The sequence below is a fragment of the Primulina eburnea genome, chromosome 8, assembly GCF_022965805.1.
Source record: "Primulina eburnea isolate SZY01 chromosome 8, ASM2296580v1, whole genome shotgun sequence".
In the NCBI taxonomy this organism is placed as follows: domain Eukaryota; kingdom Viridiplantae; phylum Streptophyta; class Magnoliopsida; order Lamiales; family Gesneriaceae; genus Primulina; species Primulina eburnea.
In genome coordinates, this window is record NC_133108.1 from 5,967,130 (window position 1) to 5,990,941 (window position 23,812).

The 23,812-nt window shown below is 36.4% G+C and overlaps 2 protein-coding genes, 1 long non-coding RNA gene and 3 other non-coding genes across 11 annotated transcripts; 5 read left to right on the forward strand and 1 right to left on the reverse strand.

The window, feature by feature from the left end:
* Positions 1 to 1,637: 1,637 nt before the first annotated feature.
* LOC140838711 (uncharacterized) lies at positions 1,638 to 5,589 on the reverse strand. 3 transcript variants are annotated; one of them, XR_012119644.1, is made up of 6 exons: positions 5,030 to 5,589; positions 4,620 to 4,728; positions 2,243 to 2,424; positions 2,083 to 2,160; positions 1,885 to 2,010; positions 1,649 to 1,747 (listed from the first exon to the last, which is right to left on the reverse strand). XR_012119644.1 is itself a non-coding variant. In XM_073205216.1 (5 exons), exons 1-4 carry the CDS (start codon positions 2,897 to 2,899, stop codon positions 1,990 to 1,992), a joined length of 684 nt encoding a protein of 227 aa, XP_073061317.1. In that variant the 5' UTR covers positions 2,900 to 4,309; the 3' UTR covers positions 1,638 to 1,747; positions 1,885 to 1,989. The 3 variants fall into 3 exon arrangements, 2 of the variants coding, with proteins under 2 accessions (XP_073061317.1, XP_073061318.1); XM_073205216.1 differs by lacking the exons at positions 4,620 to 4,728; positions 5,030 to 5,589 and adding an exon at positions 2,497 to 4,309 and having other exon boundaries at positions 1,638 to 1,747; XM_073205217.1 differs by lacking the exons at positions 4,620 to 4,728; positions 5,030 to 5,589 and adding an exon at positions 2,497 to 4,309 and having other exon boundaries at positions 2,259 to 2,424.
* Positions 5,590 to 5,698: 109 nt separating this feature from the next.
* LOC140838712 (pre-mRNA-processing factor 39-1-like) lies at positions 5,699 to 18,961 on the forward strand. Of its 3 annotated transcripts, none has more exons than XM_073205219.1 (12): positions 5,699 to 5,862; positions 6,159 to 6,259; positions 7,080 to 7,309; positions 8,281 to 8,448; positions 9,506 to 9,866; positions 9,941 to 10,084; positions 10,678 to 10,830; positions 10,910 to 11,026; positions 11,755 to 11,835; positions 11,908 to 12,057; positions 16,138 to 17,844; positions 18,581 to 18,961. In XM_073205219.1, the coding sequence occupies exons 1-12, from the start codon at positions 5,829 to 5,831 to the stop codon at positions 18,644 to 18,646; spliced, it is 3,312 nt and encodes a 1,103-aa protein (XP_073061320.1). In that variant the 5' UTR covers positions 5,699 to 5,828; the 3' UTR covers positions 18,647 to 18,961. The 3 variants fall into 3 exon arrangements, with proteins under 3 accessions (XP_073061320.1, XP_073061321.1, XP_073061322.1); XM_073205220.1 differs by having other exon boundaries at positions 6,162 to 6,259; XM_073205221.1 differs by having other exon boundaries at positions 5,776 to 5,862; positions 6,076 to 6,259.
* A 1,110-nt stretch (positions 18,962 to 20,071) lies between these two features.
* LOC140838714 (uncharacterized) lies at positions 20,072 to 23,652 on the forward strand. Of its 2 annotated transcripts, none has more exons than XR_012119645.1 (2): positions 20,072 to 20,246; positions 23,326 to 23,652. It is a non-coding gene; the product is annotated as an uncharacterized lncRNA (long non-coding RNA). The 2 variants fall into 2 exon arrangements; XR_012119646.1 differs by having other exon boundaries at positions 23,554 to 23,652.
* On the forward strand, positions 20,316 to 20,403 carry LOC140840365 (small nucleolar RNA U31b). The gene has a single exon (XR_012119953.1). It is a non-coding gene; the product is annotated as a small nucleolar RNA U31b (small nucleolar RNA).
* LOC140840354 (small nucleolar RNA Z195/SNORD33/SNORD32 family) lies at positions 20,494 to 20,572 on the forward strand. Its single transcript, XR_012119942.1, has one exon. It is a non-coding gene; the product is annotated as a small nucleolar RNA Z195/SNORD33/SNORD32 family (small nucleolar RNA).
* On the forward strand, positions 23,267 to 23,411 carry LOC140840361 (small nucleolar RNA F1/F2/snoR5a). The gene has a single exon (XR_012119949.1). It is a non-coding gene; the product is annotated as a small nucleolar RNA F1/F2/snoR5a (small nucleolar RNA).
* Positions 23,653 to 23,812: the final 160 nt, after the last annotated feature.

Below are 23,812 nucleotides of genomic sequence, written 5' to 3' on the forward strand. Positions count from 1 at the left end.
TTCATCCAAAAGAGAAGGGAATGGGCCTATTTATTTGCATGACCTCTGCAGATTTTACCCTATCTATACCTGACCCGAAACCCGACCCAACCCACCCGATTGACACCCCTACTCGGTTCGGTCGATTATGCCTTTACAGGCAGTGCCATGATCCATTGAGCATCTGCCACGTGGAAGGGCTTTACTATATTTTATTTGCAGACACAATTGATAAAGTCCTTACCACTTGCAAGATAAAGTTACTTTCCTGACCATTCCTAACCATGGTAAAAGAAACGCACCACCCCACGTTTCAAAAAGTTTTGCAGATCCAAAATTATTGCTCCCAATAATTTTGCTCTCACTTCTCGGAAGGCTTCACCATTCCAGATATGAAAACACCAGCTTCGTGGTGGTCTTCGGCGTTGCAGTTCAGATTTAAAAACTTCTGCGGCTATGGTATTGGCTTCTTCCTCGTTAGCTTTGCCTCCATTAATTTGCCTCTCACTTCTTGTAAACCACAATTCCAGCTCTAAAAGCTTCTTCGTGTTCCTCGGCGTTGAACTTCAGATGTGAAATCTTCTGCGGCTATGTTATGCGTTTTTCCTTGTTAGCTTTAACATTCGGGTATCTTTGTATTTTTTATTTTATGCCACCTTTTGGTTTATTACAAATGTATATGATTTATAGAAATCAACGTCTTATTGTAAATGAATTGTTTGAGCTATTGTCTAAAAACCCGTTAAGCTCTAAATTTTTCATGATTGCAACGAATTAATGGAAGTATTGATTGTTATTACTCATGGCAATTCCTTTAAGATTGGTCTTTGCATTGGATTGTACACTGAGTTTTGCTAGCTGTGGAACATAATTTCCTGGGGTGTCAGAAATATTTATCTAAATGTAGGATTTACTGCATTGGATTTATACAATTCCACTGAATATGTATCATCTATGTCATGCTTGGTTTACTGACTGTTTAGAAATATTTATCTAAATGTAGGGGAAAACTTACGTCGTTTTTGTCGGGAGAAAATCTGGCATTTACGACAATTGGGTAGATGCTCAAGAGCAGATTAATGGATTTAGCGGGGCTTCCCATAAAGGATATAGTAGTAGAGAGGAGGCATTCGAAGCATTTGAGAAATATATGGAGAAGAGAGCTTCAAGTTCAACTTCGACAACTACGTATAACTCTACCACTAAGAACGCATGCCCAAGTTCAACATCCACGGCCACTGCTAGTGCTACTGCTACTGCCTCTGCAAGTTCTAGTAGGAAACAAAAACAAAACGAGAAAATAGCTCATTTGGTTGAAGCTCAAGCAGATATAGCTCGTGAACATCAGAGAAATGCGTTAAGAATGATGGAGATTTCCGAGGAGCTCAAACTCATGCTGGAATCCCTACATTTTAGTGATGATGAGTAGAGTTATTGCCTTTCATGTGTTGTCTGTTATGTTGCTTAATGTATTAATGAGATTTTTGGTTGAGTAATTTTGATAATGTCATTTTAGATGTTGCTGGAATCCCTCCGAGGAGGTACTTGGTGTTTGAAATCTCTAACTGTATTTTAAGTTTCACTGAATTGATTTATTCATGTGAAGAAGAGACATAAACATAATTCGAATGTTAAATAAAGTGATTGATTAGTTACTTCGAAAGTTCGAATGCATACAAAGATAATATGAAAAAAGTGTTTGATTAGTTCTTGCAAACATATCGCAGAAGAGTTCTTGCAGTTCTTCGAAACTTTCATTTCCTTTGTCCTGTCCACCACAGATTAAAAAAATGAATTAGAACATGTTTCCACAACTCAGTCAAATGCCAATAACCCTTATCAAATAGGTCTTTTTGAGGAAAAGCATGGAAAATTACAACTTAACCTACAGGATCAAGAACTCACATTGTATTGGCTCATCATTGATACCATTTTTCGTCTTCGCAGTCATAAACTTCTACATAATACAAGTCATAACACCTTAATTCAGCATATCTTTCCAGTCCTCCTTCATTTATCATTATCATTTCCCTAAACAATATAAAAAATCATTGAGATATCAACTAGTAAACCAGTTTCATTTTTTTTTACTAAAATCCTTACTTGTGTAGAATGAGGCCCCCAAAAATTATAAGAGTATAAATTCATCTGACCACTTGAACCGAAGTTTGTATTACCTTCCTGCATTTGAAATAACAAAAAAAATGTAAGATGCAGTACAAATATTAACTCCATACTAAAAAGTAAAATAATCGTAAGATACCGATTGATGTGGGTACTGGAAAAAATGTGGATTTTGCCCATAAACAACTGGAAATTGAGGACATTCCAACGGATTTTGGGACGGTTGGAAATTTAAGTCTTGTTTTGATGGTGTATAGGTCATCTCCTGTGTGTTGTAGGCATTTTGTGAACTTTGATCTTTCCGTTTTGCTCCTTTTGAACCTATGAAATTTAAACAAGTGATTGACTGTATAATGAGTATACGAATAAATTTATTAATAAATAAAAACTTACTCGAAATTTCAGCACTTTCTTTTCCCTTTCCTTTTCCTTTTCCTTTTCTGCTCTTATTATCCCAGTGGCGTGTAATATTTGCATTTGAAACTCCTTTGGCTTTACCAGTCAGTGGGTTACGTATGCAGACTTCATGCATGTGACCATCAGTTGGAATATGATCACAAGCTGTCTCATCATCGACACTCAAATTCTCAACTAGGTTGGATATTTCATCTTTTGCAGTTTCAACCATTCCATGAAGTTTTCTTCTCGCATCATCATGAGACTTGCTCATTTGAGTTAGATCATACATCGATCGCATTGATTGGTTTACAAAAACCATCTCAGATGCATGACCACCACCAACACTGTCACTTTCTTGAAAACTAGAATTAACCCTTTTTTTACATTCTTCATCCATCTCTTCAGAAGATAGCAATTGGGTAAAACAGTGACATGCATAGAGTTGAACACCATCAAAGCATGCTTACAAAGAATTCCCATTGTCTCAAACTTACAACAAGTGCACTTTATTTCATGACTCTGCTTATTGAACAAAACAGTCCTAACCCTCGAGTTTTCATCATGAGATTTTACTCTAATCTGAATCCAATTCCAATCATTTCCAAAACAGGATGGTGTTTCAACAGATATGCAGTTCAAAGAATTGATCAACTCAATCTCAAATAACTGATATATGGTAATCGTATAAACATCGGCAGCATGAATCAACAATGGATGATTTTTCAAAATTTGTGCAGGTTTACCATGACGACAACGAGTATCCTCAGTCTTCTCCTTCACTCGCCAATTTTTTTGAATCTTTGAGTAGTTCATCACAAATTCGTACAAAGAACTCATCTTGTTGCCTGATTTTTTTAAAACCATATTCGTAACCTCACTCCTCGAAGTCGCCAAAAGTCCGGCACTAAATCTTCCATTGCTGAAAGCAGTGGCCATTTCTGCCTAATTTTATACATACCATTCAACCACTTATGACCACCCAAATAATATGTGTCAATCATGTATCTCCATGTGGCCTCAAATTCATCTTCAGATTCACAATAAGTCATGCATTTATACCACATTTTTTTGAAAGCTGAATCACCATTTAAACTCCCAAAATGTGAAGGAGCATTTTGATTTATATGCCATTGACATAAACGATGGTGTGAATGTGGAAAGACAGTTTCGATGGCATTCATCATGGCTTGGCATTGGTCAGAAAAGATAGTTTGAGGTTGTTTTCCATTCATAGAATCAAGAAAAGTTGTAAACAATCATTCAAAAGAACTTTCGGTCTCATCTGACATAAAAGCCAAACCAAACAGTACATTCTGCATATGGTGATTAATACCAACAAATGGAGCACAGATCAGATTATACTTATTTGTTTTATAGGTTGTATCAATCGACAAGACATCACCAAAATATTCGTAATCTACAGAACATCTGTAATCCCTAAAAAAAAAGTTCATCACTCGATCGTCGTCATCCAACTGAACATTCCAGTGAAAGTAATTCTCCTTGTTTGCCTTATCTATAAAATATTGAATAAGGGCAGTGGCATCTCCATTTTCAACTTTAGTGTGTTTTCTCAGCCGACTCATATGGTCATATGCATCTTTTCTGATAAAACCTAAATTCTCCGGCCCACAGGCTTCGTTTTCCATGAAAGAAACAGCATTAGACACTGAAATTCCGGCATTTACCATGGCTTCTAAAGTTGACTTTTTTGCATGTGATATATTCCGTGCCGATCTTAACAAGTGAGTTTGATCAGACGGAAACATCTCATGGTTATGCTCCTCCACAAATCTACTAACCCTCCATTCACCATCTTTATCCCTTGTAATCTTCAATTTGGCTTTACAATTAGTTCTAGTGATCAACTTCTGATAAACTAGAATCCTTTGACTAGAACTTCTTTCATCTTTTGAACCTTCACATGAACAGTTATATTCTTTTGACTGAAGTTCATTAGTATGAGAAAAACATCGTTGATCAGCTTTTCTCACACTAAAGCCTTTGGCATGTGCATATTGACAATACAACAAATATGCATCTTCGACATTATTCATAGCCGTACCCACAAGCAGTTTACTTTCCAAAACATCGACAACAAAGTTTTCATTTTGTACCTCAAAATTTGTTGGAACAGTTTGACTTTGAAGTACTTCTTCATCATCGTCTCTCTCCAACTCTTCAAATGATAATGAGTTGTTGTCATCCATTTTCAATCGAATACACCTACATGACCAGAATTAACAATGAGATTTTTTTCAGAACTAAAAGTGATTAATAAGAGTTTATGACATCTTTCTGCCAATAGAAAAAACTCCTCTAAAAAGGTATTATTAATAACACGTTTTGGTCAACAACAATAATAAATCTTAATAAGGATTCAATCAACAAATTTTGGCCAACAAAATGAGCCTATAAAACCGTATAGATTTAAGCATGGAAACTCTTGATAATGGCGATGAAAACTAATACAGACACGCTCCTAACACCTACAACAAGAAAATCGAAATGATATATAGGAATTTACCTGTGTCTTTTAAGCCTCTTACAGTTCGAGCATCTGCAACCAAAAAATCCGATTTATAGGAATTTAACGCCTCTTAGTGGTCGAGCATCTGCAACCAAAAAAAATCAAAATCGGGAACGAAATCGTAATTGATGGAAAAAAATATACAACCAACACATTGTTGTTTCCTTGCAACGAAAAAGAATCGAGATCGAAAAATAAACTTGAGCGAACTCTGGAAATAGTTTGAAGGTCAAGCATGGACTCTGACACAGTCCAAGCTTTAACCTTGAAAAAATTAGCGCCTTCGCTGAAAGAACAATACTTTACCTTGCAAAAAAGAGCACCTGGAATTTGTTCAATGAGAGAATATTTTCGGCAACTAGGATCGATCGAGTTTTTGTGAGAAGAGAAAATGAGAGAATATTTTCGGATGAAAAGAGGGAGCTGCCAATTTTCAAAAACCAGATATGGAAGCCAAAAGTAAATTAATTAAATTAGAAAAACCTTTTTTGTTGTACAAATAATCGATATCAGAATCCAAGTGGCCGTCCTCATACTGAACCATGGTTGGACTTTTGTCAATTGTGTCTGCGAATAAAATATAGGAAATGCCTTCCACGTGGCATATGTTCAATGGATCAGGGCAGTTCCCGAAGAGGCACAATCGACTAAACCCCCCTACTCACCTTATTGAAGTAGGTCAGTGTTGGTGGAGACAATCAGTGCTGCAATTGGAAGTAAATACGAGAAAAGAGGAAGACAACGTACGAGAAAAGAGGAAGACAACATAAAAAAAATCGAGGGGAGGGGGTGTTATATGGCCGAACATGATCCTAGCGCTGAAACGGCATGTAAGTGCAGTTGAATTTTTTGAACTCTTGATTTTGTCTGTTGAAACTTAATGGGTCATTTGTCTGGAGTCATTGAATTTGAAATTGAGTTACTATGCAGGCGAGATGATAGTAATGATCAATCACTCCATTTAAAAGTTGCGCAATTTATTTTCTGGATTTCTGGAGATATAATTTGAATATCTATTATTATAACTCTGTTAACTTTTCAAGGTCGTAGACATCTCCGGGCGTTATAGAATCTACAAAAAGTTTTATTCCGATAAAGATTCTATGAATGCTCTTTGCTTTTTTAGCAGTGAGGTTATCTCAAAAGCTCAGGGAATTGATTGCTCATGGCTCGCTAGATTACAATTCCTGGAAATCGTTGATTTTAGAGGTTGAAAATACTTGTCAGGTAACTCTAGATTGTTGTCATTTGCCTTCTCAACTATTAATATCTTGTAGAATTGGACAGGACCACAACATTATTTTGGGATCAATAAACCTCTACCGGAAATTCTTGCTATGGAAACATGCTACTTGGGTCTTTTAATACTTTAAAAAGTTTATAGGGCACATCCATATTAGCTATAGTGTTTAGTAAAGTGGTAAACATTTTTTGGTATCAAATTTAGGTAATCGTTCCATTCTGATGAGATGCAGTGTCGCGTAATTAATGGGAGGGGATCTTAGAGTAGCAGTAACTATTCATACTGGAAAAACGACAGAGACATTAAAATTTGAGATGCTTTAAAATTTTAAATTTTGATCTACATGTCATCACTGGTTATAAATTTTGGTTGGTGAAGGGAGACCAGGCTTGCATATTATTTACATAAAAAATATGAAAATTCTCTGAAAGAAATGTTATGCTTGTTGAGGAACATGCTCAATTAGATACAGGCTGATACATTAAAACCTGCTGCAATTAAGGGCTAAAGAACTTTGAAAGCTTTCTATGAATATTTTAGTAATTGATGGGCATCTGGTTAATGGTCTAATATCTATGTTTAAATTACAATTAGTGAATCACACATATTGCAATTTCACAATGTGCTTTATGAAATTGGAAATTTAATCAGCTAGCGTATTGGATTGTAAAAATTTCTAAAGTTCCTGTAGTAGAATACAATAATAGGTCAGTCGTGAATGGCGATGTGATTGGATGTATGAGCGTATGCTTTTACTGAATTGGTTATTACGTATACTAAATCATGTGTGGTCATGAAATGCAGGATGATATAGATACAATTTCCCTGTCATATGACTCTTTTTTGGAGAAATTTCCTTTGTGTCACTGGCACTTGGAAAGATATGCCTATTGCAAGGCAAAGCTTTGTGGTACTCAAGAAGCCATTAAAGTTTATGAAAGAGGATCGGGATTGGCAATGTTCTCAGTTGGTTTCTGGGTTGACTATTTTGCATTTGGCACAGCTTGTTTTGGAGATCCTGAGGATATTCGCAAGTAATCTTTATATATATATTTATTGTAATGACTTTAATAGTTAACTATTATTTCTGAGTTTTATTTTCATTATATAGCATGTTTCTTTTTCTTTTATCCACAAAAACTCCCAGCATATATCCCACATTCATTCTCGAGACCAGGAGTGGATTTATTATCATTCTTTGCTATGCATTTCTCCAATGCCTTTTAAGTTATGGGAAATGGTTTTTTTTAATATGGGTAAAATTTATAGCTTAGCTGGCATGTTTTTTGATATAATACATTATAGCCATTGAATTCTATGACTGTAGATTTTAAAGCTTGGAGTTATTACCTACACTACATTTTGTAGCTACGGGTTCTAGAGTTTGTTTTGTGTATAATAGCCCAAGGATACCCAATAATAGTGGGTTTGAGGACTTTGATGAGGAAAGACAGAAATTTCTGCAGAGTCAAATGTACGTCACTGGGATCTTTAAGTTACAGTGGTGATATGCATATGGCTGGTAAGCCATTCTAGGTTTGAGACAGGCAGAAAAGTCAAACCTGCAAATCGATATTATCGGCACATCATTGCCAAATTTCATTATTTGTTCTCTCAATGTTTGAAAAGGCACTCCCAAAAGATGAGGCTGAGTTCTAGGTTGTACCCTCTAAACCAGCAAACTAGGTTTCTGTTTTTTGCAATTTTATTTTCCATTTCACAAACTTCAGTACATTATATTGCTTGTTACTTTTCATCGCACTTGTGGTATATCAACTATTTATGAAAATGAGGTTTTTGTCGAAATCAAGGTCTTTCTTCCATTTTGATTTACTGAAAATTTGTTGCCTTGGACATTATATTACTTAAAGTTATTGAATTGATAAGTTTGGACATTCAGCTTTTGCACATCATGATGCTTCCATGACTGAAATATTTCTCCTCCACTTGATTGTATTGCTTTGCAAATTGGCTCAAGTAATTAATATCATGCTTTGACTGACAGATTATTTGGAAGAGCCATCTCCTTTGTTGGAAAAGATTACTTTTGTCACGCCCTATGGGACAAGTACATGAAATATGAATTCAACCAGCAGGGATGGATTTTTCTTGCACAAACTTACATCCAAGCTCTGAGGTTTCCAACAAAGAAGCTGTATTTTTATTATGATAAGTATGTTGGGCTCCAAATCCCTAACAAATGCTGAAGTGACTGCTACTGCTATGCATGTCATTTTTAATTTCTCACTTTTAACTCATTGGTTGGGCCTCATGGATTGTACCTGTTCCAGTAGTTAAATCCTATTTATTTCCTTGTTTTGTACTTATTTCAGGCTAAATATTTACAATTTTCTTTAGGCAACACCAAGTAGCTTCTATTTTGAGCTTCCAGTCCCTTTTTCGAGGTTTTTCCTCGTGGAGCAGGAGCTGCAAAATTGTTTTCCTTTTTGTATGTTGCGTGCCTTGGTTGTTTTCTTCGTTTTTAATTATGAAAACTCCTGGTATTCATATTGGATTTCCTTTTCTAGTGCAATTACCGTATTGGCTGAAAACAAATAGTTCAATCATTCTAATATCCCCCCATTTTCCTCTCCTACTTCTGAAATTCATACCTCAGCTCAAATACATAGCAACCTTGTCGCAGGACTGTTGGGAAAATCTTAATTCTTATTATAAAGAACTACCATGATCATATGTTTTAACCTTATAGAACTATGGAAAAAGTTCATGCTGATCATCCGCTATCACCTCCATCAACAGCAAAAGGATGGTTAAAATGTTAAAGATGAATAGAATGCTTCTAGTTTCATCTACCGTTTGTGCAGTATTGTTATATTGTAATATGAGATAAGTGCAGACTGCGAATGAAGCCTTCCAAATCAGTACGTGAATATTAATTTTACTGATTTCAGTAGCCTAACAAATATCTATAGCATAAAACAAGTGGGCTTGAAAGTAGTAATTTTTCAGTTCATCATTTGCTTGTCATAGCTTTTATTTCCGGTTCATTGTATTTTGTTCTCTCTCTCAAATCTGTGCACCATGATTGAAGTACTGAGATTCTACAGAAGCCAGCATATAGGTTGCTACCTGTAGTTGTATTTGATATAATTAAACATACATGTTTGGCCTTCAATTAACACATGGCTTCCGACCTCTACATTTTCTCTCAGATTCACCTTTTCATTTCATAGTCAACCAATAAACATGTGTTACCATTTATGCTTCAGTTTCAAGCAGTTTGTGGCCAATTTAGAAGAGGAGATGGAATATGAGAAGAACGACCACATTGAAGAAGAGAAACTTTCAGGTCCTTCTACAGCGATAAAAATATCTGGGGATGAAATCTCTCTTGTCGTCAAGGATTTGCTGGGTTCTTCTGATAAAGTCCTCAAGTGCAAGGCGCTGTATAGATATAGATCTATCGGTGAAGAATTCTATCAGGAATCATGCAATTTGAATGAAAAAGTAAAATGCTTTGAGACAAATATAAAAAGGCGATTTTTTTGTGTTACTCCTCTTGACGACCATCAATTAAATAATTGGCATCTGTATCTTGATTTTGTCGAGAAGCAAGAAAATTTGGACTGGGTGAGATTTTTAATACGGTCATCACACTTCACCGATATCTTGTTGTACTTATATATGTGTTTTTTTCTGGGCAGACTGTAAAACTGTATGAGAGGTGTTTAATATCTTGTGCTAGTTACCCTGAATTCTGGATGCGTTATGTTAATTTTCTGGAATCTAGCGGAGGGCGTGAGCTGGCTATCTCTGCTCTAGACCGGGCGACAAAAATATTTTTGAAGGTTCGTTTGAATTTCTTCATATTCAGTTATTTGATTTTGGGATAAAGCATTAACACTCTCATAACTCGTTACATGTAAATTCCCACCCATTTTGGTTGTTAGTGTAGCGTGGAGCAGAAGTTATTCTTTGTCCTTCGTCCTTGATATAATTAAGCAGTCTGTATTGAGGCTTTGTTTGTGGTTTAACTTCTGAAATTAGGAATTGAAATACAGCTGAGATACATTTTACCTTGTGTTGTTTAGATAAATGCAGATTTTCTTTTGTTCTTATCAAAATTGTCTCTTTCTGAACTTTTTGTTGTTTCTATGTATCTCAATTCTTTTCCATGAACTTATAGCCACTTCTAGTGTTTGAATATGACTGTGTTATGCCACACTTCTTGATAGAAATGTATGCATTATTCTAGTATCTCTTTATCAAAAGATGCACTTTTCAGATTTTTGTTTTTAGTTTAATTAAAAGTTCTATAAACCTGTTGCCTTAAGTTAAGTTTTATTTTATGAGGATTGGAGAAGTGTGGATTTTGCCACATTTTATCAGAATTTTATTATATGGGAGAATGAGATTTTTTTCCTGTGTTTACACCTCGCAGAATGTGCCGGATATACATCTATTCAGTGCAAGGTTTAAGGAGCACCTAGGAGATGTGAATGGTGCTTGTGCTTCATTGCAGCAGTGTGATGCAAAAACTGATTCCATCTTTTTTGAAAAAGTTGTAACAGAAGCAAACATTGAAAGACGCCTGGTGTGTTTTTTGCAATGTTGCATATATTAATGTATCTTGATTAAGGACCTTTGTTAAGAAGAGATGGTTTATACTTTAGGGAAATTTAATTAAAGCTTCTACTACATATGAAGAAGCGCTCAAAACAGCAAAAGAGAAGCAGAAGATTCATATTCTTCCCAGGCTGTATTCTCACTATTCCCGATTCACCTTCATGGTATGGAAATTTTTATTAATCCTACTTCGACTCGTCAGTAGCGTCAATTCTGTATGGTTTAATTCTTATAGATAGTAGCCTTTTGGTGCCGTGACAAATAGAAGAAATGAAGGGCAAGAAATCAGTTGCTATTTGTAAACGGTTGACAGAAATGTAATGCTTGTTAGCTTATTTAGTCTACTCGCATCATATATAAATGTTCTTTGACAATATTTTATTCTACATGCCTATGAAGCTCTGCCCACTTGTTGTCTCATTTTCTTGTACAACTTTCCGTGATAAGTTATAGTTGTGTTCATATCTCTTATAATTTCATGTACCTGCGTGCTGCCTCTGTTCTGAGTTTGTGTGCAATTGAAGGCCAGAATTGGCTGTAACATTTCTGATGTTCTAAATACACTTGCATGTCCCCTGTTAACCACCTTTTTTTTATGGTTTTGCAAACCTCGTGTAGCATTTTTCATTATTACTCTTCCTTTTCTTGAAACACTTTCTGCATGTCAATTATTAAATAGTGGTGCATCCACGGGTAATATTATTATGAGTATGAAGCAAGAACCATGCTGTGAACCATGCTGTGAATGTCTTAGGATTATATCTTACAAGCATGTAACTCTTTTGATCCTCTAGAATTTTAATTGACTTTGATTTTAACACTCCATATTGTATTTTGTATTATTGACTTCATTGCTCTGATTATTCTCTGGCTAAACCGAACTGCTTGATAGATAACAGGTAGTGCAGATGCTGCTAGAAATATACTAATAAATGGTGTAAAAGAAGTACCCAATTGCAGATTCCTTTTCGAGGTACTCGATGTGCTGTTGTATTGTTTTTTTCATGACCAAGGTCAAACAAACCGATGGTTCCTGTTCATGCAGGAATTGATAAATTTTGCAATGACCCATGAAGGGTCAAACCAAGTGAATGTGATCGACTCAATCATATCGGGTGCCGTTTCTCCAGGATCAGATGAATACGATGGTTTGAATGCCAAAGATCGAGAGACTATATCGCTCTTGTTCTTAGAGGTTGGAGTTTATCTTTATATTAGTCTACTTAAGTGGTATACTGGTATTTATCTATTATTTTTTTGAAGTCCAATTTGCTCTAAACCTCTGACGATGTTTGTAAATAAAGATATTCTTCTTATGTTGTCTTAAAAGTAACCAATTTGAGTTTACTTGGAAATTAGAGCTGGCAAAGGAGACAAGCATGGTGATAGATCATTAAGTTTTAGTGAGAGAATTTTTCAAAAATGCTCTCTACCTCCATCGCTTCCAAAACTCCGTTTTTCCTTCAAGTCGAGTAATGCATCCAATTACTTTACTCCTTTGATCGCATCGGCCCTATGGGTCCCGTTCTCCGGTCGCCATTTTCTAGGGTTCCGTTTTGCCTTTTTTCCGTCTTCCTTCACTTTTTCCTTTTCGGTCCGAGTTGTTTCGTTTGGAGTTTTGTTCTTTAAACTCTACTCTTTCGTTTTCATCTTTCGCCTGATTTCATCTTCAACCTTCGGCGTCCCCTGCTCGATAGGTTCTTTTATTCCTTGCAAAGTTGTGTTCCTGGGTTTGTGTCTTCCTTACAGATTATCTTCGAAATGCAAGCCAGGTCCAGCGGGATATTGCCTCGTGTGTTTAAGCCAATGGATAGAGAGGCAGTGGTTAAGATCGAGTTTAAGATGTTCTCGCTAAAGATGAGGCTATTTGGCTCTGCTCTAAAATCAGAAATTTCATTCTTAATCCCCTAGTTTGCTTGGACTTTTACCACTTTAGGGGTAGTTATGCGACAATCATCGCACAACAATTTGTCAACAGAAGAGGTCGTTTCTTAGAGATCTCAAGATTCAGCAGTACCGGAAAGAAACAGAACATAATCATGCCAAGTGGTATAAAGCTAGAAGGGTGGTAGATGATATCAGATATCCTCATTAACTTACTTTCAGGGAACTCTACGAAGCTGGAACAAAAACCTCTTCAGTATGGAATAGCCCCAAACTCAATTACTCGCATTCATCAGTCAACTAAAATTGAAGATCGGGCTTGCAGCCATGGATTGAAGTTCGTCAAGGAGGCCAGTCACCGGAAATCAACAGAGAAAAACTGGAATGATGCCCTTATTGTCACTAGAGGAAGGGTTAATATATCGTGGAATCAGGTTGCTATGGTAGTAGGAAAAGACGTTAAGAGGAGGATCGAATTGCATCCGTTTCAAGCTAACAAAGCGGTTTGGTGGCCTGCCTCTCCGAAGGAATTGGAGTATTATCTTAACTTGAAAAGAGGATTCTTCGACGGTGGAGTGGCATTAGATTTTGAGGAATGAAGGCTAGATATTAACTCAGCGGACACGGTCCTCTCGTGCTGCAACAGCTGGATCAAGATTGTGGGGTTACCATGGAACTTATGTTCTCTTGATAACTTCAAAACAATCGGGGATCATTGTGGGGGTCTAGTGGAGGTCAGCAACGATACAAGGCTTCTCCGAGATTTAGGGGCAGCTAAGATTAAGGTTAAAGGGAAAAAAGATGGTTTTATCCGTAACAGAATGAGGTTGCTCTTAAACGGGGTCAACACGGATCTTAGTATTAGCATTGAAACCTTCGATATCAAGGCCTATGAGTTTTATGAAAGACAGGCGTACGCCCAGGTGGTGGTGAATGGAAAGAGGACAGTGGCAGGATGGGGAAACACTAATATCCGTAGGGTCATGGAGGAAAAGGGAGTGTCATCAATGATCAATCTGTCACAACGTAAGGACCGAAGATGTGCAGGGTTTGAAGCCTTCGATTAGAACAGTTGAAGAGATTTCAGACAAGATCTTGCCTGTATCCCAACCGATGGAAAGAAAGGTGGATAAAATCCTTCAAAGAATTTCACCTAAACATATTGCGGAATTTAGAAGATCTCTCATCCATTCTATATCCAATAGAGAAGATGATGTCAGGGACCTCAGTAAGAGTGATGATGGACCACATTCTGCTTTAAATACCTACAGACAAAGTTACTGCAGAAGACCTAATAAAGCTACCAAAGAGATTCTGGTATCTTCTGAAGATAGAGGAAGGGCGAAAGCTGACGATCAGTTTAGGGAGGATTTAAGCAAGACAGTGGAGTTCGAACAGGACGACATTGATGATTTTGAACCAGAAGACGACTTACTGGATGATGGACTTGACTCCACTGAATCGGGGAGCCTATTATCTTCTCAGTCCAAGCTCTTGGTTAATAATGACGCAGACGATGTGGACATCGAGGGGCTGTTCTCACAAGATGATGAAATCCCGCCATACAAGGATCCTTCTACTCACGGTAACACTAACCCTTTAGTAGGAAATGTACTTTCCTGTTTTCAATCTTCGAGTCTCGATCATTCTTTTTCACTTCATTCAATTCTACCTGCGTCTTTTTCCACCATGGGGCTGTCTAGTGGGTTCTTAGGAGGGGGTGAATCAAGTGTTTTTGACAATCATGGTTCCGAGGGAAGATCTTCATCAGGAGTTGTAACGGAGGAAAACTCAAAGGTCTCAATGAATTACCAGGAAGACGACATTCATCCTATAACCGAAAAAGAAATGAGCAAATCAACGGGTAAGTTAAGTAGAGAGCTTGTTAGGTTGAAGTGTGGGATCAATTATGATAAAGGATCGACTTCGAAGGGTTCCATTCGATTTTTATGAAGATATGTTCTTGGAATATTAGAGGGGGAGGGTCGGTCAGAAGACGGGAATTAGTGTGTACTGTTATACGCAAGGAAAATCCAGACATTCCTGTGATTTTAGAGACTAAGAATTTTGCAGTGGATCGTTGATTCGTTGCAAATTTGTGGAAATGCAGATTTGTTCAATGGGTGTGTTTACCCGCGGAAGGCAGATCAGGAGGTATTTTAGTGATGTGGGATCTTCGAGTTGTACGGATGATTGACAATCTGATTGGGAATTTTTTGGTTTCGGTTCATATTCAAGGGAAAGACGACACTACTTGGTGGTTCTCAGCCATTTACGACCCTTGCAACCCAAGGAATCGAGATTTATTTTTGGATGAACTAGCAGGATTGCACTCTATTTGTGGAGATAAATGGTGTGTCGGTGGAGATTTTAACGTTGTTAGGAATTTGAGCGAAAAGTTGAATAGCAATTCCTACACAAAGTATGCAATGCTTTGATAGTCTGATCGAGGAATTGGGTCTACATGATCCTTTTTAACTAAATGCTAAGTTCACTTGCAGAAAAGAAAACCGGGTTATGCTTTATGTCCACAGTGGTGCGTCTTGTGCAAGGTAAACGACGAGAACCAAGATCATCTCTTGTTACATTGTTCCTTTACGAGACATATTTGGATCAAGGTTATGCAACACCAGGGCTTCGAGTGGACCTTTCCACAAAACTCGAAAGATTTGTTTGTTATGGAGCACGATATCTCACGGGCAAGGGCCTCCGGAATTTCTGGTGCATTATTGTTCACTGTATATTTTGGTCCATATGGATGGAGCGAAATAACAGAATTTTCAATGACATGGAAGACCCTTGGGAGGATTTATGAGAGAAAATCAGATTCAGAGTGGCGAAATGGACGCTGATCATACCAATGTTTCAACGTTTGCTGTTATCCGACCTAGTTAGAGATTGGTGTTTTATTTGCTTTTGATTAGCTTCTAGATTTTATTTCTTGACTGGGATCGTGGATCGCTCATCCACTTATTATATAACCTATATCATAATTATTATAATAAAATGATAGTTTCTGATAAAAAAAAAAAGTAACCAATTTGAATGAAAAAGAAGCGGCTGCTTTAAAGTTGATATAGGTGATTTTTTTTACAAAATATTGCGAATTATTTCTATTTAACTATAAGCATTTGGGCCGAGTATTAGGTTGGGATATTCTTGTAGCAAATGTCAGAACCTTTGTGGTCCATATTTCATGCTGTGTTATATCCGAACTCAGGACTATTATGGTTAGTTATGTGGTAATCAAGGATTAATATGCTTTGCTATCCATTCTCCACCCCTTATGTTTTAAATATATCCTTTCTTTTTTTACTCTATTTTCATGTTCGGGAAAAGTAATTTACAGTTCTTTGTGACATTGGTTTCTAGTTTTGGTGTAATATCGCAGTTTATGAATCTTTGTGGAAGTGTGCATGATTTGATGAAGGCGTGGAACCGTCATATTAGCCTATTTCCGCAGTTCCTGAGGAGTGAGCCTTATAAACACTTTGCATCAGGCAGTTTTTTGTTGAACACGGTCCAGCTTCAAGTTGAACAAGGTCCAGTGAATGGTGAAATCGACCATACCCAGGTTATGGAAAAGCTGTCACCTCAGAAGGACAACAATTGCAAGGAAATAGCAGAACCAGTGTATACTAAAGCTATTGATCCGTCTGACAAGGATATGTCACAAGGCAATGAGCCAATTGATGGTTTGTCATGTCAATCAAGGGAAGACAAACCAGGACCAGTGGATGCAAGTGCAAAATTAGCTGAGTCCAATGGGAATGTTTTGATCTCACACGATTCAGTTCGTGATTTCTCATGCCAGTCTAAAGTAGAAAAACCTGGACCTATGGTTGTTTCTGCTGAAACCATTGACCAGTCCGCAAAGCAAGCTTTGACCAAATGTGAGCCGGCTAATGAGTTTGGCAAGTTAACAGAAACAACTGATCCTGTTGATCAACTTAGCCTGTTGGATGATGAGTTCAAACATCAGAATCTGCCTGTTCCTTTGGAAAGTACTACCATCTTAAATTACAGAGAGAAGGAAAATCAGGAGTCAATCCCCATGTCTTGTGATGTGTATAAAGCCGAGTTAGTTGTATCTCCAACCAGCAGTCCGATTATTGAATCTCCACTCTTTCATAATGCATCAGAAAAAAATGGATCAGTGAGTCAGCAGAACAGTACTATAACAAATATGCCTGCAGATTCAAAAGAGCTTTCTAAAACTGGTGTAAACTTGATTGAGAAAGTCACAGCTCCTGGATATACTAGTTCAGGGTTTCATGAGCGAGCAAAAGATCAAGAGCAAAATAATCATCCAGGCAATGAATCGGACAGCAAAATGCTGATGAAGCAAGGAAATATTGAGTCAAATTCAGGAACGCAAATCTGTGGCCATTCAGCAGGGGTTATTCAGGAAACTACAAAAACTGACCATGCCGAGCCAGTATGTACGACGGTTCCACCAAGCGATGCATCTGCTGCACAATCTCCTCTACTGTCCTCTCCTCTGGTTTCTTATCCTCAACAAAATGTGCTACAAAACAATTTACCAAGCAGTCAAGATCCTTGGCAAGCCCAGCAGAACATGGCTATGGACCAGATGCTACAGTATCATTACCATCAGCAGCATTTGGGGCAACAGCACTATCAGCAGCATATGCAACAGCCTTTATTTCAACTGCAACACCAGTATATGAACCAGCAACAATATCAACAGCATCAGCAGCACTTGCAGCTGTTACCTCAGCAATATTATGGCCAAGATCAGCATCAGATAACATACTGTGAACAATTTCACCAACAATTGCAACAACATCATTATTACCAGCAAAATCAACAATTACAGCATGGTCTGGATCCTCATCAACTTCAGGAGTTCGCCTACGATATGAATCAACAAGGATATCAGCAACATGTTGCAACACAAGGACAGCAGATACCTTTGCTGCAATACCAACAGCATCAACAGACTTATCAGCATTTTCATCAGCAGCAACCACATGGAGGGCATCCCTACGGTCCAGAACACCTTCGTCAGCAAGATGAACAATTCCATAAACAACAAGAACTCAGTTCAGGACAAACTATGAGCAAAAAACAAGAGGTTTGCCTTGAAAAACATATCATTTTCTTGTCACAGCTTCTTTTGTTTCTCTCTCTGTGGAAAACAACATGAAAATGGCCAGATAAAGTATTTGAAATGGAGTATTTTTGCTGGTAGTCACCCTTCTTCCCACATCAAAGTTCTTTTTTAGCTCATTCAAAGCAACACCTTGGTGCTCATATTATTTTACTATCATAGGAATGCGTATAATCGAGTTCCCACTTACCTTTTTCGTACTATTTTTTCTTGCAAATTGTTCAATATTGAAAACAAAATAAGTTTGAGTACAATGTTATCCTTTCCCGACCCGGTATTAGTATGTTGCCCGCACCTTAGAAGGTCAAACAGCATGGTTTTGATTGGGATGTTTTTAAGCTTCAATTCCATCCCATCCCTTCTGCAAAGAGGCAAAGCAATCTTAGATGATCTAGCTGCATATGAAAGTCTGAGATTGTGCTGAACAATCTGTTGGAGGTCCTCAATGAAGTTTAAAAGTGTTCGTGAAAGCATTATTACAAAGCTTCTGAAGTAACACTAGTTGCAGGAAAAATGTACCAGGCTTGAGTTTTACTATGAAACTGATACTTTCAATGAGCTAAAGATGAATCCATGAAATACTAATTCCATACCCCCTGCATTTTCTATATGTTTGTGTGCGTGTTTGTTTGTTGGGGCGGGGTGTTTTGGATACAGTTGTACTATCTGGAATTCTTTCTTATCAAGTAGTGCACTGCAGGTTCCTAAAAATGCCCCACCAAATCATGATGGTGCATCTGAATCGTGTAAATCTCCACATATTTAACTATGATACTGAGAGCTTGCGGATACTCACAATGAACTCCTCACATGAATAGCAGCAGTTTAACATCAATGCTATTCCTCCTCATACGCCTGGTATGTTTGAATGAGTTAACGTATTTTGGTGATATCTCGATCATCTTGCTGCAGTCTTATCAACCTCAGAGAGCTTGGATTTGAATTATTGCATCCGAAGTGAGAAGTATTAGCATGTAAAAACAGTTTCATATTCCGTAAAGAACACTTGTTTTAAACCAATGTGGATATCTCCGGCAATGCGTCAGTTTTTGATGTTTGATTTGGCTCTCAATTTATTGCATATTCTATCACTCAACAAAACTAAGAACTCTGTGTATGCCCATGAAATGCGGTGTTGATAGAATCTTCTCAACTTTTTGTGGGTCGTGCATTCATTTGGACTTGTTCATGCTTTCAAATTTATGCCATATCTGGGTAAGACCGACCAAGTATATAGGTAAACTCGCTGCAATAGCGACGTACTTCTTTTCGGCAATAGAACACCAAAGTCGAATGAGCTTTTTGACTTATGTCACCACTGTACCAACACATATCTTTTCAGCGTGCTTATGTTTTCATTTACATGTACCTTTGTACCGACATGTGTATTTCTATCGTGCTTATATCTTCTTTACTCACACGCACACTAATAAATTTTACAGAGGTTCACTCATCTCAAACCGGAGGACATACTCTGCAAATAATCATGCCTTCTTGCTTCAGTGTCAAGAACTCCCGAGTCAAACGATTTAATATCTGAAGTATAACAATTTGTTGATTTATTAATGCGAGATTACTAAATAATTAACGATGTAAAAATAATACAACTTTGCACATATTCGACTAGTGTCCTCATTGTACCAACATGGAACGTTCGATTATGTCTTCACTCACATGCCTCTTGGAAAAACTTCTCAGGAAATCATCTATTCCAGAATTATCCCAAATAAAAAACGTTTAATTTTGGAGTTTTTTTATTTTATGAGCTTACAAAAAGAAGATACATACATTTATTGGGTTGAATATTATCCGTAAAATCTTTTAAGTCATCAACGACTCTACAATTTCATATCTACATAGTCTTGAAATCTCATTTATTTTTGAGCGGGTGTCACAATTAATTTTACAATGGGTTTTAAATGTTTTTGAAATTTAACAAGGGCATAAAATATTATTTGCTCAGAAAAAGAAATCGAAAAGGAAAAAATAGAATATATATTGTCACGAAATTTTTTTTGGGAACATTTGTTATTTTGGGTTTTAGTAAAAGTAATATGCAATTTCCGTTTATCGTCATTTCTAAAAAAATTAAATTTGGGTCTTAGTAAAAATAACATGCAAATGGAAAAAAAAAGAAAATATATTATTATAGAGCTAATAATATTAATTTAAAGCAGATCTCAATCTCTCACCGTCCATTTTCGCAGATCCGTAAGTTCAAAACCCTAGCGGCTAAGCGAAACTCCAGCGTCGCTCTATATAAACCAGAGAGACCCAAGCTTGAACCCGCCCTGTTCTTTTGTGCGGCCAAGGAGAGGGTCAAGAAATTCAAGAGGCCACAGAGCGATCGATTCGTTTTTTTCAAGGTATCAAGTTTTGATCTTCGTTTTTTTTTGTTTGGAAATCGTTTTGGTCTCCTGATTGTGTCCCACGAGGAAGGTGATGATAGTGCATTTGTCGCCCCAGGCTTAAGTTGCATCGAATCATAGATGTAATGTGGTGATTGACATTTTTATCTGATTCCTCTTTGTTAGATTTGTTTGCATATCTTGTTTCTACTGTTTTTTGGTTCATGACCGAAGGGTCTGGGTCTTGATTATTGAGATGAGCAGGAAGAGGCGTGATGATACTTATCCACCTATTCTGTAATTGAATGATGATTTTCAAAACATGCACTACCATCTGATCTCGCTTGCTCATCTCAAGATTCGATATCATGCATTTTCTTGGATTGAAATTTCGTGTTTTTTTATTTATCATTCGTGAACTCTGTTCATTATCAGTAGTTTCTGATTTTTCAGTGATTATCACAAGCAAATTCACCATCTTTCGGCTGAGATTTCTGATACAGACTTCTTTTATTTTATATTAATATATATTTTTCATCTAACTCATTTCTCTATTCGAATGGAAAATGAGGAAAACGGGAGAGACGGAAGTGTTTATAAAAAAAGGGAGTGAATATAATTTATGTTTTTATATTTTTTCATTAGTATATTTAAATTTTTATTTTAATTTTACATATAATAAATCTATAATTTAATTAAATAAAAAAATTTACTCGACTCAATCTTTTTTCATCTTTCCCGACTCAACCCTCTCACTTCACTCTTATGTGCTAATGATTATATCAATTCCAATCAGTTGTTATGATTTTTTATTAGTAGGAAAATTTATGACAATGGAAGTAATGAGTTTTGGATGATATATCGTAAACGATGTTTACGATTTTCATTGTTAGAATATTGTTTGTTAACTGACCTAAATTGTTCAAACTTTTATCCTGTGATACCTGAAGAAGATGAATTTAGGGAGAGACATTTTGGTGGAAGTTACTGTATAGGTTTCAGGGATTTGATAGATAGAATTAATGAATATGAGAATGATTTAGAGGAAGAAATAAACATTTAGAAGGTGAAGTTGGCCTGTCTTTTGTTCGTGGTAGGTGTATTAGGTAGACAAAGAAAAAATAAAAATGATACAACGGATTTAGAATGGATTAGATTAGTAAATAACTTTGATAGTTTTACAAACTATCGCTGGGGTAGAATAGCTTTCGAAGAAGTAATTTATAAACTTAGAAAAGATCTTGAAACTAAGTTCAGAAGCTATGAAAATTTGGCAGCACGCCGTGTGAATGATCCAGATTTCAGAACCCACTGAAATCTGGATCATTCCCACGGCGTGCTACCAAATTTTCATAGCTTCTGAACTTAGTTTCAAGATCTTTTCTAAGTCCATAAATTACTTCTTCGAAAGGTATTCTACAACAGGGATAGTTTGTAAAACTATCAAAGTTATTTACTAATCTAATCCATTCTAAATCCGTTGTATCATTTTTATTTTTTCTTTGTCTACCTAATACACCTACCACGAACAAAAGACATGCCATTTTCACTTTCTCAATGTATATTTCTTCCCTTAAATCATTCTCATATTCATCAATTCTATCTATCAAATTCCCTAAACATATACAGTAACTTCCACCAAAATTTCTCTCCCTAAATTCATCTTCTTCAGGTATTATAGGATAAAAGTTTGAACAATTTAGGCCAGTTAACAAACAATATTCTAACAATGAAAATTGTAAAGATGGTTTACGATATATAATCTAAAATTCACCATTTCCACTGTCACAACTTTGCCTACTAATCAAAAATCATAACAATTGATTGAAATTGTTATAATCCTTAGCACATAAAATTAAATTACCGAATTGAGTATACTGCACCAAATATTCCATCTCTTTCTCATTTAAAAATGATACAATCTTCTTACTGATTTCAACGTATCTTGATCCTAAAGTTAACTTATATTCAAAGAATTGATTCCTTACAAGTTTAGTAGAGAAGTAAATCTGCAAAAAAAAAAAAAACAAAAAGGTTATTAGTTATAAAAATTTAAAATTAAATCGTTTTGTTCATTTTAAATTGGGTCGAGGTAGGTCGTGTTTGTTTCCCGACCCAAGGTGAAAAGCTCTTCAGCTTGGGTCATGACCCCTTCACCCTGGTTCGTGAAGCACGATCCAGAAGACCTTGTTCTCTCGTTGGATTTGTTGTAGAGGAATACCTTGTAGACTCTTTGTTAGCCAAAAAACCAGAACAATGTATGCAGGATGGAAGGTTGAGAAGAAAAAGATTTTTTGTGAAGAAAAAGGATTTTTTGTGAAGATAAAGGATTTTTTGTGAAGATAAGAGTGAAGTGAGACGAAAGACGTAAATAGATTGAGTCGAGTAAGTTTTTTTTATTGAATAAGTTATAGATTTTATTATATATAAAATAAAAATTTAAATACACTAATGAAAAAATTAGTTTTTAAACAAATTTGAAACAAAGGATAAAAACGTATATTATATTCACTCCTGTTTTTTAATAAACACTTCCGTCACTCCCGTTTTCCTCATTTTCCCGTCTAGATACTATCCCATACTACCATGTTTGGCTCACACTCCATCCACCTACTCGACCCACACAATCAACACGTTGCTAGACTGTAAATATTCACACTAACAAAAATTCTAACAAAATACAACCAGAAATAAACTGAACAACATTCGAGTATATACTTGCTTCTCTATGAATCTTCAAATTTCCAAATGATTTTTGATTATTTTCTCGTGAAGAACACAAAAATAACGAGAATAAATGAAACCTCAAATCGGGGAGGTCCCGATATATCAATTAAAAAAATATTTTTAAAAAAAGTAAAATCTAACTAACTAATTAATGACTTAAGAAAAGAACTCAGCTAACTAACAGCAGTTAACTCCTTTTTTCTCGATTTAATAAAGTCAAAATCCCTTTTTATTTAATTAAATTTAAAATGGGTCATATATTTTTTATTGTCCCCTATTCGAAGTATGTCTGGTTGTTGGTAAAAACCTGTATTTGCCCATGGTATCTAATGTCCACCATTTTAATTTGTTGCTGGACATTTCGTTTCAGGGCAGAAATTAATGGGAGAACAGGTCTTGCGACATAGTTGGCTTCTACTTATAAGCTTTCTGTTACTATAAATCCTGCTTACATGTCTAAACAGACTAAAAGATTCACGCATTCACCTGATCTATTGACCTCCTTGTAATATATTATGGTTGCATACGTTTTCTGTTTATGCTAGTGTTGCTAGGTGACTGACTTCAGACTTCAAATTCCTTCACGAATGGATGACAGACAAACTGGCGCAGGCCCTAAGGTATCGACTCTCGGGTCAGAAGAAAGTTCAAGGGTTCCAACTTTGATGCCCAACATAGGATATGGATGGGATAAGAAGACTGGACACCATCTTTCGACTGGGTCCAAGAAATTCCTGGTTCATAACGCCAAGGAGCTTGAGTTGATGATGCACAGCAGGCAGGGGCGGAGCCAGGAATCAAAATTATCTGGGGCTGGCTCCGTCCCATGCTGTATTTAATAAAATAAATAATTACTA

Excerpts from the sequence above, each read along its gene's own strand:
- LOC140838711 (XM_073205216.1), bottom strand. The coding sequence starts at position 2,899 with ATGGATGAAGAATGTAAAAAAAGGGTTAATTCTAGTTTTCAAGAAAGT. Across the intron at positions 2,161-2,242 it reads TCCAGTACCCACATCAATCG|GAAGGTAATACAAACTTCGG; the intron begins GTATCTTACGAT and ends TTTCAAATGCAG. Across the intron at positions 2,011-2,082 it reads GGGGGCCTCATTCTACACAA|GGAAATGATAATGATAAATG; the intron begins GTAAGGATTTTA and ends TATATTGTTTAG.
- LOC140838712 (XM_073205219.1), top strand. The coding sequence starts at position 5,829 with ATGGCCGAACATGATCCTAGCGCTGAAACGGCAT. Across the intron at positions 9,867-9,940 it reads AGCAAGAAAATTTGGACTGG|ACTGTAAAACTGTATGAGAG; the intron begins GTGAGATTTTTA and ends TTTTCTGGGCAG. Across the intron at positions 11,836-11,907 it reads ATTGCAGATTCCTTTTCGAG|GAATTGATAAATTTTGCAAT; the intron begins GTACTCGATGTG and ends CTGTTCATGCAG.